Source organism: Talpa occidentalis, unplaced genomic scaffold, assembly GCF_014898055.3.
Source record: "Talpa occidentalis isolate TD23 unplaced genomic scaffold, MPIMG_talOcc4v2.1 talOcc4.9, whole genome shotgun sequence".
NCBI classification, from domain to species: Eukaryota; Metazoa; Chordata; class Mammalia; order Eulipotyphla; family Talpidae; genus Talpa; species Talpa occidentalis.
The window spans coordinates 58,680,887-58,698,214 of record NW_023605305.1 but is presented as its reverse complement, the minus strand read 5'-3'; the positions used below and the strand labels follow the sequence as shown (position 1 = coordinate 58,698,214).

General features: G+C 39.5%; 1 protein-coding gene across 1 annotated transcript in view; it reads left to right on the top strand.

Annotated features, from left to right (window-relative positions):
- PGM1 (phosphoglucomutase 1) overlaps positions 1-17,328 on the top strand; it is a 63,827-nt gene that overhangs the window by 38,086 nt on the left and 8,413 nt on the right. Inside the window, exons 5-7 of the mRNA XM_037498590.2 lie at positions 1,978-2,168; positions 3,458-3,612; positions 6,077-6,192. Of these exons, the coding sequence (XP_037354487.1) occupies positions 1,978-2,168; positions 3,458-3,612; positions 6,077-6,192 (462 nt within the window). The remainder of the gene's footprint in view (positions 1-1,977; positions 2,169-3,457; positions 3,613-6,076; positions 6,193-17,328) is intronic.

Sequence of the window (17,328 nt, the reverse complement as noted above, 5' to 3'; positions counted from 1 at the left end):
ATTTACACAGATAAAAATCTAATTTGTATGCAGCAAAAATAACAGAGAGACATTCCTCCTGGCAAGGTAGTGTGAAGGTCAGTGTTTCCTTATTAAGCACAGCTTTTCAGTACATGCAACTGTTTTGTGGACTTCCTCCCCCTCAGAAGATACCTTACATTCTTCCCAAACACCCCCATCTTTTTCCAAGGGGGGAATGTCTTTTACTAGATGTGGTAAACAAACTCCTACACCCCTGGCTTGCCTGCCCCACATGTACCTTTTCTTGGAAGAGGACAAGAGCAAGATGAGGATTAAATCCAGGAAGGCAGGATGTGTCTCTTCCCCCCCTCCTTTTTCCTCTGTGGGTTGTGTGGCCAGGTTAGTAGAGATGGTTTTCTCACGTGTAGGATTATGGGAATGCAGAAGCACTTAAGTTGTTGATTTGTTTGTTAACAACTAAGTTGTTAACAACTTAGAATTTTTATAGTCTCTTAGTTGCAAGGATTTTCCCCAGTTTGGGAATCTTTCTGCCTTCCTAGTTGGAGGATAATTTCCTAGCTGTACTTGAACCCTGCCATTGATGCAATTCATAGCCTCCTGTTATACTACAAAACCGTGGATAAAAACCACCTTGTGGGCTGAGATCTCCCACACCTGCAGTATCCCTCTGGGGTCTGCACTTGCCCTCTGGAGCCCACAGAATGGATTTACTTCCTTATTCAGACATGTTATTCTGTCATTTCAAAAACTGTTCAGCAGGCACATGTTGAGTTGCTGTTACATGCATACCTGGGTGGGGGGGTGTAGGCAGATGACTTCCTTCAAGGAGCTTATGATGCAGGGGGGAGGTGAGGTGGGTGCAAAACTAACTAGTGCCAGTTACTCCAAATGGGGGTTACATAGCACTTCAAGAATTCTCTTTGGGATGTGGAAGAAGGCATATTTGACTAGGGATATCAAGCAAGGTTTGTGGAAGAAGTGGTGACTAGGTCAGCTTGAATAAAAGAAAAATCAACAGTGGTGATTTTCAGCTGAGGCCATGGCTGCAGCAAATGCATGAAGACTAAAAAATAGACATCACATTAAGAGTGTGAGAAGTCTGGGCTGGCGTAAGAATAGAACTTGTGAAGAAGTATCCAGGAGGGGAAGCTGGTTATCAAGTGGACTTCTTCCTCCGGGCCCTTTAGATGAATGTTTTTGGTAGTTAGACTAAATGTCACCCAAAAAACTGTTTTTTCCTGTTATTTGTTGTTGTCTTTTTATTGTCTTTTGTTTATATTCTTTTAAATCAGTTTGTCATATAACTTGATATACTAGAAAGGTCAGGGTTCTGATGTAAGGACCTGTGTAAGTTTGGGCAAGTAGTTTCATTTTAGAACCTCAGTTTTCTTAATCTGTAATTTGGAGGTGATAATCATAATGCAAACTCTTATATGGGCCAGTGCTTCATATCAGTTATTAAGCTATTCTCTGTGCTTTATATTGATTCATTTAATCCTCACATCAGTAGAGTAGCTACTATTATTATACTCATTTTGCAGTTGAGATAGAGAGAGGCACCGAAAGATTAAGTAACTTCCTCCAAATCATATAGTCAATGATTGGCAGAGCTGAGACTTGAACCTAGACATGGTGATCCCAGAGTCCAGTCTCTTAAAACACTATCGCCTTGTGGGCTTTTCCTGAAGGACTGAGTGAGAAAATGGTTGAGAGGCATCTGGCCCAGGTGTGTAATAGGGCCTTCCTGATGGTGAGATCCCTTCCCTTCCCTCTCTCTGCCCTTGGTTTATTGGCCCTGCCCCCTTCCAACCCAATCTCTCTTCATTCCTTTTCTAAAAACTGTACTCTGTGGTCAAATTTCTCTCTCCACTAGCCCCTGAGCATAGCTCACCCATTCTTATTCATGCCATTCTCCCTGGGAACCCTCCACCCTATCCCCAATTCCTCACACTCTTTAGTTTTGTTTCCTGATTCTCTGTTTCCTGCTTTACATAGTTGTGGGACCGTATGTGAAGAAGATCCTCTGTGAAGAACTTGGTGCCCCGGCAAACTCAGCAGTTAACTGTGTTCCTCTGGAGGACTTTGGAGGTCACCATCCTGACCCCAACCTCACCTATGCAGCTGATCTGGTGGAGACCATGAAGACAGGAGAGCATGACTTTGGGGCTGCCTTTGATGGAGATGGGGTGGGTATAGGTGTCTTGAAGTTAATAATTTTAATTAACAGGTTGTTTTTATTTAAAGGTGAGGCCAGGTCCTAGTCTATAGATGGGGAAAAAGTGGTCTGCTTCTACCAAATGCTGTGGGACTAGTGAGTGACAGTCAAGGATCCCTCATTACACTTGGCATCAGAGCTAAGTTATTGAAGTATGCACTTGAATAGAAATCAGTCCTTGAAATCAAACTCATGTATTTAATTTCAGTCAATCATGTTTGCTGGAAGTGGCAGAATATTCAGAGCCTGGTTATAAAGTAATGACTTATGTTTCATGAACTGATTGGGTTCTAGATACTCATCCTAAAGTAGATTTCTGCTCTCAACCAGCAGCTGGCTATTTATCCAATCTTTGGTAAACCTTGTCATTCATTCACATTAGCTAATCGTGAAACTAATGAATTAATGTTCCATTACTTCTCTACATTTAATCTTTTTAATTAAACAGGTTGTTTCATTTACATTAGTGACTATATATAACAAAAGGAGATGTGTCTTAGTCAGGTTTATATCCTTGGCATCTCAGAGATAACATACATTAACTTGTTTACTTAGCTGAAAATATTTTTTTGTTGTTGTTGCTGTTGTTTGTTAACATAGTTAACATCTACTATTTCCTAAAAAATAACTTTTCCCATAACAAAGTGTTGGGAAATAAAGGGGTCCCTAGCAGACAGTATTTGTCAATGTATCTTTCTGATGCAGTGCATGCTGGGAGTTCCCCACTCAATGCTTTAGTCACTTGAGTACTCCCAGTTGACCAGGCACCAGGGAAGCAGTGAAGGGGGCAGTATTATTCTGTTGGGTCCTGCACCAAATGGAGGAATCATGATTTAGAAGTCTTCCCTTGAAAAAAACTGCTTTGTTCCTTAAAGGATGCCTAGCAGACCTACCAAATTCTGTAAACAGCTACATTTCCTCTCATTGTGATCTCTTTCCTTCATTGGAAGAGGGGTGATTGGTTCCAGAGCTTGGAAGAGATCTGGGAGTTTAAAGTCAGTGGTCTCTGGAGGGAGAACAGAGTATTTGACTCAGAAGGAGTTTGCCTTTGCACTTTAATTGAAAACAGTTTAGCTCTCTGGCATGGAGATATCTTTGGCCCAGTGGTACTGTACAGATTCATTAAAAATAAAATACAATGTTTATCCATAGTGAATAAATGTATCAGATTTAAATTTTATAATACTCCCCATGTAAGGTAGTTGGTTTCTTCAGCAGTTTGATTAAAAGATCTTCCTTTGAATCTCCTTTCTCCCAAAGGATCGAAATATGATTCTGGGCAAGCATGGATTCTTTGTGAACCCTTCAGACTCAGTGGCTGTCATTGCTGCCAACATCTTCAGCATTCCGTATTTCCAGCAAACCGGGGTCCGTGGCTTTGCACGCAGCATGCCCACCAGTGGTGCCCTGGACCGGTAAGCCTCTGCATTCCCTTGGCCTTTCCCAGGTTCATCAGTGTGCCTGGAACCCTTTTCTGTCAGTGTAAGCCTCTGGTGCATAATATGTGCTAAATAAGTATTTATTTTATATAGGAGTGGGTGACATTTTTTCTGGGATAGATGCCCTTTTCCCCATCTCCCTTAGCACTTATACTTTTTCCACCCCAGCTTTTATCACACTGTGTTGTGATAGCCTGTTTCCTTGACTGCCTGCCCTGCTAAATAATAAAATTTTACAGATAAATGTCTTATTCACCATCCTAACCTCTGTCCGGCCATTGTGTGCCTGGCACATAGTAGGACACCCACCCCTGAACCCCCTATACCTTCAGTTAAAAAATGAATGATTGAATATTAATAAATAAGCAAAAAGATGGTGTTTTCATTGTGGTCAAGACATCATTCTAGAGAATCATTTCCTTCAGCAGTGTGCTCAGTGTGGGTTGCAAGAGCAGTTTGAAGTAAGATCTGTATTTCTTTTTTTCTTTATAATAATTAGTATTTCATTATAATACTATAATACTATAATTTCATTTTATTTCTTTATTATAATTAGTATTATAATCTGTATTTCAATGGAACTTTCAGAGGAGCATTCTATATCTTATCGCATTCAATGTCCATGCAAACATAAACACAGTCAATGTTCTGTTATCTAAATATAAACAGAAAGCTCGTAGACTTAAAAATATTACATTGTGTTTTTGTGAGAAAGAAAGGAACTGGTAGCAATAAATGTTGATACATCTGGTTTGCTTATTTGTTTGTTTACTTGTTATTTGTTCCCTCTTTATACAAATGCTGTAAGGCGGCTTATGAGATCATATCTAAAACAGTTTGAAATGTAAGTAATAAATAACAAATGGCTGGGAAGAACATAATTAGGAGAGGCTAAGTACCCAGTAAATATTGGCTGAATGAATGGATAAATGAGTGAATGAATAAAAAGTCAAAACCAGGGGGAAAGCTTAATATCTAGACTCTTAATATAATAGCTAGTATGTATTGCTCATCACCTTATGGTGCTTAGACACTAAGTACTTTGTATGTTTTAACTCATCTAATTATCACACCAATCCCATGAAGTAAATGCTGTGTATGACACCACTTTACAGGTGGGAAAACAAAAGAAGATATTAAGGTACTTCCCAAGGTCATTCAGCTAATGAACGACTGAGTCAGAGTTTGAACCCAGAATCTTTGCCCCAACCACTGGATCATAAAGTAGTTTTCTACTGTGCTGATGTAATTTCATCTAACAAGAAAATAATGACTGATATTTATTGAGTGGTTTGTAGTTTACACATTGTGCTTTTATATTCACTACCTCAATTGATCCTTGTAGCCATCCTTATTTAAAAAAAGAGGAAACCAAAAGTCAGAGAAGTTAGTAGTCTTCTAGAATCCCACAGCTAAATCAGAGCTAGAATCAGAAACTGGTGCCTGCCTCCACTCCCCCATCTGCAGTCATGAGCTAGTTTGTGGCCGTGATGTTATACCTTCAATCAGATCAGCCAAGCACAGTTAAATTCCAATTTTTGGAAAAATTTTAATTCATATAGAGACAATGAGCAAACCTCATGACCCAGATAAAAGTGTGTTATACTTTCACAGTTTTTAAAATCATAGCTTTAATATTGCTCAAATGCTAGAATCCAAACATGATCTTGTTTTGCTAGCAAGAAGGCAAGCATTCTGGAAAGTAAATTTCACTTAAAATAGTGAGTGAAATATATGTAACTTTTCCTGTTCAAGGGGAAGTGATCTTTAAAAAAGTCACTCAAGGAAAGTTTTAAATAGTCTAAAGATATATATGGAAGAGCAAAAGAGATGTTGGAGGAGAAAGGGGTTTGTGGATCATTGTGGATGAAACTGATGTAAATGAGAGACCCCACTGGGCAGTGTCCTTGCCAGGCTTTCTGGTGAAATGAAAGTGCATTGACTGAGCAGTTGAATAGCAGGTAGTTGTTCATCCTGGCTGTCTGACCTTTGGCTGATCACACATAACATTCTGGACCCAGTTTGCTTGTCTGCAATAGGCTGACTTCCTAAACCCGAGAAAAATAAATCACAGGATTAAAACATTACTCTTTTGTTCTTTACAGATTTATTATAGATGAGTCTCTATCAAAACCACGTGGGCTTAAATGGCTTAAAAAACAGTCTTGCACATTTGCTACCGTTACTTCCTTTAAAATATTACTCAGTGATCTAAATTAATTCTTTCTCCTTCCTCTTCTAACCCCTCCTCTGACTCCACATATAATAACCCATTGTGCACAAGTTTTCACTTAGATTTTCCACCAGCCTTAGAATTATGTATACCTCTGAGCCATGCTAAATGGAACCCTTGATTACAATAACGGGTGCTATTTTCCATCCCTCACACGGCTTTGCTACTGTCCTGCTGTGATGTAACTTTGATTTCATGCCTTTGAAGGGTGGCTAATGCTACAAAGATCGCTTTGTATGAAACCCCAACTGGCTGGAAGTTTTTTGGGAATTTGATGGATGCAAGCAAACTGTCTCTTTGTGGGGAGGAGAGCTTCGGGACTGGTAAGTGTGCAGGTCTGCGCCACCATTTTCGTACCTGTAAATACAACTTGCCATGAAAGCTTAGACTGCTAAGGCAGCACTGAAATAGCAACTGTAGCTGGTGCGTCCTAAATCAAGATACCATTTATTTATAACAACACCGATGAAGTGTACACATGTGAAAAGCAGTGAGCACGTTCAGCCAACGAGAGCTAATTTTACTTTCAGAGGATCACATCTATGGAGACAGGAAGTTTGGGGCCCTCCTGGGCCATGTGGTCATTGAGTCTGTAGGAATTAAACAGAGTGACAAACATATTTTTCTTCCCTTTGTGGTCAAGGAAACCTTTATAAATGTTTTCATTTCTGGGAAGAAATATGGTGAAGCCAATCAGTTTTTCATTTTTACTTAAGAGGTGGTTTCAACATAGCATTAAATCTTACCCTGTAATAGGCCAAGTTTTCTATAGTAATTCACTATGATTTATTAGGGTTAAGTGAAAGGAGACTATTGGGGTAGAACTAACTTGCTAGGTGATCAAGAAATTAAAACAACGTCCCGTCCATGAAGATATTTGTGTTAATGTATGCGATGAAAGAGTGGAATGCAATGTGCTTTGCCGGTGTCCCTGGACTCTTAGACCTCACTTTCTGCCTCTCCTCCTCTCTGCCTGTCCAAATATTAACCTGAAGTCCCACTTCAGTATGGGAATGTCTCTTCCCCACTACCCTATGCTACCCTACCTATGTTAATCTCTCTTTTTTCTAAACATTCATTCAGGTGTGTGGCCCTTTCACATGTGCTGGTCTCCAGGCAAGTTATAAAGTACTTCACAGACCACATTTCTTCTTTTTTATTCTAACATTTTGAAGCAAAAGGGCCAATCTCTTTGGTCCTTCAGTACTCTATTGTCATCCTTTAGCAAAGAAAAGAAGATAAAGACCTAACTTCTATCAGGTTTGCAATTGAGTTGCAATTTATGCTAGATTAAACAAAACAGAAGGATGACTTCATTTCTTTTCCTTCTAGTCCAAGAATAGGGTGGATAGAATGAGCTTGTAAATTTGAAACATGTATTTACAAAATTCTAAGCAATTTAATATCCTTGAGGGAGTGGCAATACTCCTTCATAGTGAATTGACTTGAGAGAATTGGAGGGTATTAAGAAAGATGGATGAGTTTCTGGGATTGAACAATGTCCACACAAAAAGCTAGATGATTTCCCAAGTTTCTCAGTCTTTGGTCAGAGATTACAAGTCCACTATTTAGTCTTTTTCTGTATCATAAACTATGGATGATGCACGTTACTCCATAGGGTACTTGAGGAATGCCCAGTGAATCTGTGAGGTGAGGCGAAATTCCATCTATCCTTATCCAGTTCAGGCTTGCTATTAATCAGTCTTCTTTGTGGATGAAGATGTCTTTGAATGTATGCACCATGTCTAAACCTTTGGTCTTCCAACCCCATGGAGCTAGTGCTGAGCTAGGTGAAAAGAGAAAAGTCTAGGACAAGGTTTGCTGGCATATTTGGGTATGTTGAAAGATAGTAGTTCCTTGAGAGGTTTCTGAGTTTGACAAAGATTGAAAAACATGGAATTCACCTCTCTAACTTGGATACTTACAATGATATTGGTGTCTAAAGATTCCAAGATATTCTGCTGTAAGGAATCTTGTTTGTACAGTTTACACATAGTAAAGTTCAGTACTTTTTTTATTTTGTGGTTTATCTAGTAACTTCTTGATCCACAGACCTATGTGTGTCAGAACCTTGGAATCAAGTAGGAGTACTGGTGTCACCTGACTGGGGACAGGTCTGAAGACAGGATAGCACAAACCACTCTCCTCTCACCTGATGGGACTTCATATACTGGAAGGAAACTCTCAGATCCTCTCTTCTCCTGACCACTCATCCTTGATCCTTCCAGTTATTCCTCTTTTCATATTATTTATCCAGGCATCACCAGCTTCTAGATCCTTCCACTGTCCCTCTTTGTGATAGCACTGAGTCCCCCACTAGGCCACCAGGGAGGTCCTCGCTGCCCCTCCTGGAAGACCATGCCCAGAACTGAAATTCAAGGTTGAACTGACAAAGAATAGTGTGGGATGATTATTTCTAGAGAAGTGGGCACTGTACTTTACTTCATGAAACTTTCATTTATGTTAGCTTTTTGAATGTTTCATAATACTGTTTAGCCCATATAATGTTGCAGATAATTAAACCCCTTTAAGTTTTTACTCAGGAGCATTTGCCAAGAAAAGTTCCCCTTGTTACATCATTTTTTGAAGCCAAGTATTAGACTTTAAGCTATTTCTTGTTCAAGTTTGTTCTTGTTTATTTATTTATCAACTCATTCAACAAATACTAAGTGCCAATCATGGCTTTATCTTCCCTTTGATAACTTTTATCTCCAAAGAGAGAATGCATCATGGGAATGATCTGTAAGCTATTTTTTGCTCTCTTTGCAAAAAAGATAATTGTCTGTAATAGTTCTGAGATAAACATTTAAAAAAACAGGCTGTAAAGTCATGTGAATGAGAACAGCTGAACTTATTTAACTGAACTTCTGATCTCCTTATTTATAGAAGAGTCAATTCCCACCTTCTATGTCCCTTGCTAGCAAACTCTTCCAACACTGCCTTACAGAGTTTCTTAAGGTAGACATTAGTGACACTATGAACTTTGAAATATTTGAATTCTATAGTTTAATTGGGTGTAAGTTTATTTATTTATTTATTTTCCTGGTGACAGCAGAAGGAATTTCTCTGGGAAGCTTCCCTAACCTTTTAGAGTGGGTCAAATCCTCTTATTACTGGCTCTCATGGCACCACTCACTTCTCCTGTGTTGCATGTACTACATCCTAATTTACAGTCCTTTGTGATTATTTAACTCATGTCTCTTGGCTCCACTAGATTTTAAGTTCCATGGGGAGAAGCATCACATCTGTCTCATTTTCCATCATATCCCGAGAGCCACCTATAAAGTCCAGCATAGGCTAGGTGCTCAGCAAACCCTTGTTGGATGAATGAGCGAACAGACCATGCTTAACCTCTGAACAACATGGAAGTTAGGGCCACCCCCCGCATCAAGAATATGCATATAATTGTTGATTTCCCCAAAACTTAACTAATAGCCTGCTGTTGACTGAAAGCCTTACCTATAACATAAACAGTTGATTAATTCATATCTTGTCTGTTATATATATTATGTAATGTATTCTTACAATAAAGTAAGCTAGAGAAAAGAAAATGTTATTAAGAAAATTGTAACTGTATTGTTTGGTATTTGGATATCTTAAGTCATTTGTTGTTAAGAAAATCTGCATAGGGCCTCCCTGGTGGTGCAAGGGGTTAAGATGCAACCCGTGAAGCTATCCACAGCCACTGCAGCACGAGTTCAATCCCCTGCCAGGGAGATACCCACATGGCACAGCAGACCTCTCCTGACTCACCCGCTGCTCCCCTCAGCAGTGTAGTTCAGACAGTCTGCCTGTTCTGCTCCCCACTCTGTCTCTGGTGAATCCTGTCGCCCCCCACACCTCTGGCCTATACCCCAATTCTTGTATGCATAAATAAATAAATCTTTTTTTTAAAAAAAAGAAAGAAAATCTGCAAATAAGTGGGCCTGCACATATGAAACTCATGTAGTTTGAGAGTCAACTTGTATTCAGTTGGCACCCTCCATTTAGAAAAGCAGAATCTTTGTATCAGAAAAGAAATGACTTGAAAAGTCATCTGATGTAATCTCCTGTTTGCTGCTGAAATCTTAAGTTACCAGTCAGTGCTCTTCTGCTTAAACTCCCACCTCAATGGAGAATTCCTACTTCATCTGTTACAGCAGTTTGGGACACTTGTGGAGTCTCAATGCCACTCTCACCCCATAGTCCAGAATTAAGGTCCCCAATTTTTTTGTGGGACAAGGTGAACTTCTATAAAAGAACAGAAGTTAACTTACAAAGAGGTGCAAAAGAATCAAACTTCAGAAAAACTGGCTCATCAAATAAAGTAAACCACTAGCATTTCTTTTTTTAATTTTTTCTTTTTTTTATTTTTTACATCATTGGTCATGTTTGAACAATATTTTCTTCCCCCCACCCCCTCAGGTGTAGTCCCCATAGAGTTTCCTTCACCAGTGCACCTGTGCACCATCACCTCAGTTCCCTGTGCTCCTCCCTCCCTCTGATCCCTCTCCCTCCTCCTCCCCTGCAGTAGGTCTCTGATTTATAATTGTCTGTTTTTGCTTTGTTGTGTTTTGTACTATTATTGTTTGGTTCCCGTATATTCCTGCTATAAGTGAAACCATCTGATATTTTTCTTTTTCCTTCTGACTTATCTCACTGAGCATACTTCCTTCTAGTTCCACCCACATTGCTTCGAATGGCATGAGTTTATCTTTTTTGATTGCTGAATAATATTCCATTGTGTATATATACCACATCTTCTTGATCCAGTCATCTATTTTTGGGCATTTGGGTTGTTTCCGGGTTTTACCTATTGTAAATGGTGCTGCAATAAACATAGGTGTACAGGCGTTCTTTTAAATCAATGTTTTTGTGTCCTTTGGGTATACCCCTAGGAGTGGAATTGCCAGGTCATATGGTAGCTCCATTTTTATTAGACTGAGGAACCTCCAGACAGCTTTCCATAGTGGTTGGACCAGTTTGCACCTACCAGCAATGTAGGAGAGTTTCTTTTTTACCACATCCTTGCCAACATTTGTTCAAACTACTAGCATTTAAAAGCATGAGACATGGATGAGAGCTGTGACTGAGAAAGGCTAATTAAACCCAGTTGGGGGAATAAAAGCTTCAGAGAACACCTGAACATGTGGAATCCCACTGCTGGGAAACCAGAAACAAATCCACATCCCCCTAATGTCAAGCACCTTGGAGGTTTCAATCCTGCCCATCTACCACCTGCCAATTCTGCCCACTCTACAGTCTCCTACCCACTCCACAGCAGCTCCCCAAGGGGATCCATCTTTTCCCTCAGATGGCATCCTCATCCAGGGTATTAAGAATGCTAGCCTCCTCCAGATCCATTATCTGCCACTGGTACACCTCTAGTGAATCCCTGGGCATGGTAGAATCAGGAATGGTGATGGATAAGATGTGAAAAAAAAAAATAAAGAAAGCTGGGCCTCCCCTGGTGGCGGAGTGGTTGAGCGCTGGGCTGCAAAGCTGCCCACAGCCTCTGCAGCGCCGGTTCAATCCCCGACCGCCAGCAAGGGTCCCACATGGTGCGCAGACCTCTCCTGCCGCACCCTCTGCTCCCCTCAGCAGTGTATTTTGTTGGTCTGCCTGTTCTGTTCCCCACTCTGGCTCTGGTGAATTCTTTCACCCTCCTGCGCTTCTGACTGTACCCAGTGCTTGCATAAATAAATAAATAAATCTTTAAAAAAATAGAGAAAGCTTATAAAATGATGCACAAACACCACAAGCATGGAGAGCATTCCTCCTCCTCCTCTTTTAGCACTGACTCTGGCTGAATACAGGACCTAGATCCTTCAGTCTCCCCCCTTCTGTTCTCCCATCAACCTACAGATACTGTCTTGTACTGGGGAAAATTAGCAATTGTGTTCCTATTTAGCTCCACCCCCATCACCCGAGCCTCACTCTGTTGTTTGGCCCTATCTGGCTAGGAACAGTGGGGAAGAAGGGCCAGGGGCTAGCCAAGGTCCTCTGCTAGAACTTTTAACTGATAGGCTTAGCAAGAAGACTATTGGAAGATGGCGAGAGCTTTGAACTAAATGCTGATAACAAGTCTAAGAGTTGTAAAGTATGAGTTTTTACTTTCTTTTATGATACTTGTGCTTGGGAGATGTTGTGGAAATTTAATTATGGGGGGAAAGGAAAATAAAACCTATACCTTTTTCATAATGGTGGCACTCTTGTGATTTAGTGGCAAGCGGGTTTCCCAGCGAGCTGTTTATTGATGGAAAGACTGCAGGAAAGTAGAGACTTACCTTTGGTGGATGATCTCCGATTGTCATTTTGGAACCTAATCTCTAATCCTGAGCTCAGTTCCTTCTCTCAGTCTCCAGCTTTCAGTCCAGATAAAGCTGTTTCTCCTAGTCAAAAAGATCAATAAACAAGTAAAAGCCCAGTCATATTACTAATGTTACCAAACATACTTTAGCTGGCTCATGGTGGAGAAGCCACAGTTGGCTCACATGATTATCTTAGCCACAGAAGCTAGTACACTCCCCAGACATCAGCATTACAAATGCTAGAGATAAAGGTGTTTTTGTTAAGCATCAGAAATTGGGGCCAGAACTTGACAGAGTGAACCTGTTATTTTTGGTTGATCTCATGGTGCAAATTTATTTTCCCACCTGACCATGGAGGATGATGTATATGTTTATATACAATGATGGAAGGCAAAGTGTCTGTTTTGTCCTACCTTGAACTTGTTGGGGAATTGGGAGGAAAATTGAAGGTGGAGTCAACTGACTAGATTAGAATGTCACTGCATTTTATTTAGATTAGAGTAAGTCCCTGCCTTTGAAATTCTTCCTCAGGAAAATGGGGGACTTGGGAAAGAGGGATAGGAAACCAGTTTGAAGATAATTTGGCATCCTAGGTAAATATGCCAGTTCATTATGATCTGGTCAGGTCTGGAAATTAGTAGTTATCCCTGTCCCACTTTTTTTTTTAAATTCTGGTGATAATGCACCTTCTAGGCATGATAGCTTGAAGTACAGCATCAATACTTTACAAACTTAAAAAATTTTAATTTTCAAGGAAAGTCCTTATTTGAACCTCTTTTCATCAGTTCGTTCCTCAAATGTTTATTGAACTTCAACAGCATCCCTGCTGCCTGGGCATTTTGGTAAATAAGATCTCCTAAGGAGGAGTTTCGTAGAGTCTACAGCTGAGGAAGGTAATCAGACCCTGGCTAGGTTGTTAGTGTGCAAAGTGGTAGAAAGTGACATACAGAGTTCTTGGAGCATTATACTCAGGGCACCTAACCTAGAGGTGTGGTGTGAGAGATCAGATTTTCCATCTAAAATTTGCATAGCTCTTGAGTTCATTTTCCTGTGGGTAAAGCCCCCATGGAAAGGTTGAAGCAAGCTGACCCAGGAAATTTCCCAGACAGAATACCACAGTGGAACTAGGCTTACACTCTAATTGTAATTAACTCACCTATAACTATTACCTGCATGTGTGACTCCCTCACCTTGTGTCTAGGCTCATTTATGTGGGTAAAGGACATGTCATATTCATCTTGGTATTTTCTCAGGTACTTGGAACATAGCAGCACTAATTCACATTTGTCAAGTATAGAGTGGAATTTAAGAAAAAATAAAATAAAATGGAGTTTGGGTTAAGACCAAGTTCCTGCCCAACAGCTAACTACCTTCCTCCAAAGGAAACAAAATTGCAGTGGCAGTCACAAGGCAGATGATTAATTGCTAAATGGAAAGTCTTAGGGGTTCTGCGGAAGAATCCCTTGAGGGCTAGAGTGATCTGGAAAAGGCTTTCTGAGGAGCTTATACTTCCCTTCAAAGTGTAGTCACTTTGTGCAGTAGAAATCAAAGAAGACAGGACTGTGGACAGAACAGATCTGACTATTCTTGGAAGACCCTTATTGGAAGCTAACTATATTTTAGGCTCCATATAGGAATAGTTGTCATGGTGTATGAGGGGTGGAGGGGGGTGAAAACAGGAAGGGAATGGTAGAACAGGGATAAGCACAGAGGGTGACAAGAAAGGCAGCTTGCATAAGGGTGAAACTGAAAGTCATTGCAGGAGATGTTAACCAGGCTAATGGGTATATGTGGAATGGAAATTTCCAGGCAGAGAAAACATATGTTTAGGAGACTGAAGAAAAAATAGAGATGGGGCAAAAAAAGGGAGACAGCCAGATAGACACTAGTGTTTTCAGAGAACTCTGTGCAGTTCTTTTTCAGTTGCCACATCCCTGTCCACATGCCTGACCCCTGGCAGGACCAATAGCCCAGCTCTCCTAAGATGCCCATCCTGGTAAATAGAACTTAATCCCTAACCTGTTTGCTCTTGGCTCCCTCAGCAAGAGTTGACATTTTTTCTTGACTGAGACCCAGAGTGTGCCCTCACTGATTTTATGCTTATCACAAGGTGCTGATTAGGCTGAAGTAAAGTGACAGGTGTTTGATGATGCTGAAAGGGCAGAATTCTTATGTACTCAGTTGGTCCCTGAGCTGGCCCAAGTATGACGGGGCCCAGTGCAAAACCTGTTGCTGCTTTTGTGTCAACCAGGACTAGTGATGCTTCTGACAGTATTCTCCCTTTTCTCACATTTAAGCGAACTTAGCCTCTTTTACCTTTTTAAATTAAAAAAACTGATATTACTAATTCACATTCACTATGGGAAAATTAAATAAGGAAGAAGGGAAAAACACTGTAATCTCACTGTGTAGAGAAAAAAAAGCATGCTAAGTAATAATTCATTTTTACCCAATATTTTTGATTTAATAAGGTAGTGGAAAGCACTGATTTTCCCCAAATGTTTTTTTAACTTTTTTCCTTCTTTATAATGCTATCCATTACATTTCCACTGTACTTAAATTTCTTTTTTTTTTTTTTAAAGATCTTATTTATACAAGCACTGGGTACAGTCAGAAGCGCTGAGAGAATTCACCAGAGCCAGAGCGGGGAGCAGAGCAGGCAGAAGGACCGAAGGACACTGCTAGAGGTCTGCGCGCCATGCGGGACCTCCTCGGGTCCGGGGATTGAACCGGCACTGCAGAGGCTGCGGGCAGCTTCGCAACCCAGCGCTCAACCGCTGCGCCACCGGGGAGGCCCTGTACTTAAATTTCTAAGACAGTTCTATTGACTGTCTTTTTATAGTTTTATAATTGTGTGAGAAAGGTAGTATTATACCCATTTTACCCATAAAGAAACTGAGTGATTTGCCTAAGATGAAACAGTTTATAAATAACTGAGTCTAAGACCCATGTTTTTCAGGGCTTAAATATAAACATTTTCTATTCCTGCAGCTGTAAAAATAGCTTTAGATATACATACACACGCCATTGCCATTTTTCACTAGTAAGTTGCTGTCATTCATCAGAACCCGAAAGAAAATGAAATTCAACCAGAATTCCTGACTATTAGCATTACCTAGAGTTTTGATATATCTAAGGTGATTAGCAAGATTGACTAGTTTCCAAAGATGTTGGGGATTGTGAAAATGAATAGAATATTTCTATTATCAAGCAAGTATTTTGCTTATAATATTAATATTGGGCATTTTCCATATCTCCAAGTAACTTGGTCAGAGGTGAGTAAGATTTTTAGTTTCTGTTTTCATTTGAACTTAAGGAAAAATGCCAAATTCCTTACATAGAGAAGGAAAAGCACAAAGACCACTGCCCCCTATGCTTTTAGTCTAATAAGAAAGGAAGAAAAATGAAAAAGAAAAAGGAAAGGAGGGAGAAAAAAAGCTGAGGCAAGCACAGACAAATAATTCCAAGCTCTATACTGCTATCATGAATTCTCAATATACTGGGGAAGCTGCCAGGATTTTGCTTCCCAGAATGAACTATTGCCAAAACATATCAACATTTGCAAAAACTATAAGGATCAGATAGATAACTTCTGTTTCTTGAAATAGCAATAAAGACAAATAAAAGTCCATAGATAATAAAATTAGGTAAACATCCAACATTTGTTATATAACATAAAAACTACTGCTCAATGCCTCTAATTTTGCCAACATCTATGTTTTGAGAAATGTTTTCTAAATTAGTGTCTATTGAAGATAAAATCTTTTGAAAGAAGAAGTACATGTGTGTTTTTATGAATCAAAAAGAGAAAATATTGGAGTAGATTCATTGATTATTTCATTCATGTACAATACAGTTATTTATTATATTACATATGCTTTGTTAATCATCACACTTAATTACAAGGATAAATAAAATATACCTACAAGAATTGCATGGTTAGTGGGGTGATAAGACATAAGTAGATGACTGAGGCTCAGGGAGAAGTTTTAAGCAGGACACTACAGAGAAGAAAGAGAAAGTAGCTCATAGCTGTCTATAGAAGCTGGGTGCTAGTCTCAGAGAGGAGAGGACATTTGAGCTGGCTGTAAAAGGGTGAAGAGGGGAAGCAAACCAGTATACCTCATGCCTACTACATTGCCAGCACTGTGCTAGATACTCTACTTCTATTCTCAGTAGAAGACCCAGTGGTAAGCCAAGAAGTGTAGACATAATGGATTCAAGGCATGGTAATATGCAAAGCACTCTTAGGGAGGGATTGCATTGAGTGCTATTCAGAAACCAGAAAATAGAGCTCAATATAGTCTGCTTTTTTTTTGTTTTTTAGAATAAAGAATTTAAAGGCAACAAGTATGAGTTTTGCTCCAAATCAGACTCTTAGAAAAGAGTCTCCAGTATATAAATAGATGTGGCATCATTTATATTGGTTAATATTTGGTTATTAACCAATTTCTTATTGGTCAAAGAAAGATGTCTGAGATTTAGAGCTGACAAGTTGACAAGTAGGTCCATTTTTGAGGTTTTAACACTTCTTTGTGAAATTGCTCTCCACAATTGTCCTAGCTTCAGTCTGTTGGAATCTCACCTCCACTGATACTAGGTGTTCTCACTTTAAAATCTGTGGCCATTTGTTTGGCAAGTAGCAGTTTCTTACTGTGAGTTTAATTTTGTCTTCTATAAAATAATGCCAGCTTTTTATTATGTTAATTGGTTACCAGTATTCACTCTGTGGACAGTTGCCTATTTGTATCCTTGGCCTATTTTTCCAGTGAGCTTTTTCTTTTTTCTTATTAACGTACTAGAATATTTTTCCATGTTGAGTATATTAAGAATCTAATTTATGTTGAGAATGTGTTTTTTAAAAAATTGAACTATGGCCTTGTAATTTGTATATATTACTTATACAAATGCCAATTTTTAATTATGTTCTTACGGTTATTGTAGTTTGGGCATATATTAATCCAGTCAGAAAGTATTTATAGAGGTCATATTTTGTAACAGGTGGTTAGGACACAGCAGTGAATAAAACAAATGAAGTCTGACTCTGTAAGTTTTATTTTGGTGAGGGGACATAGAAAAAAAAAGATGAATTGTGTGGTGGAGGCAGAGGCCATAAAAAAACTGAATGTGACTTTGGTAAACCCAAGTTGTGTTTTTATTTTATAAATA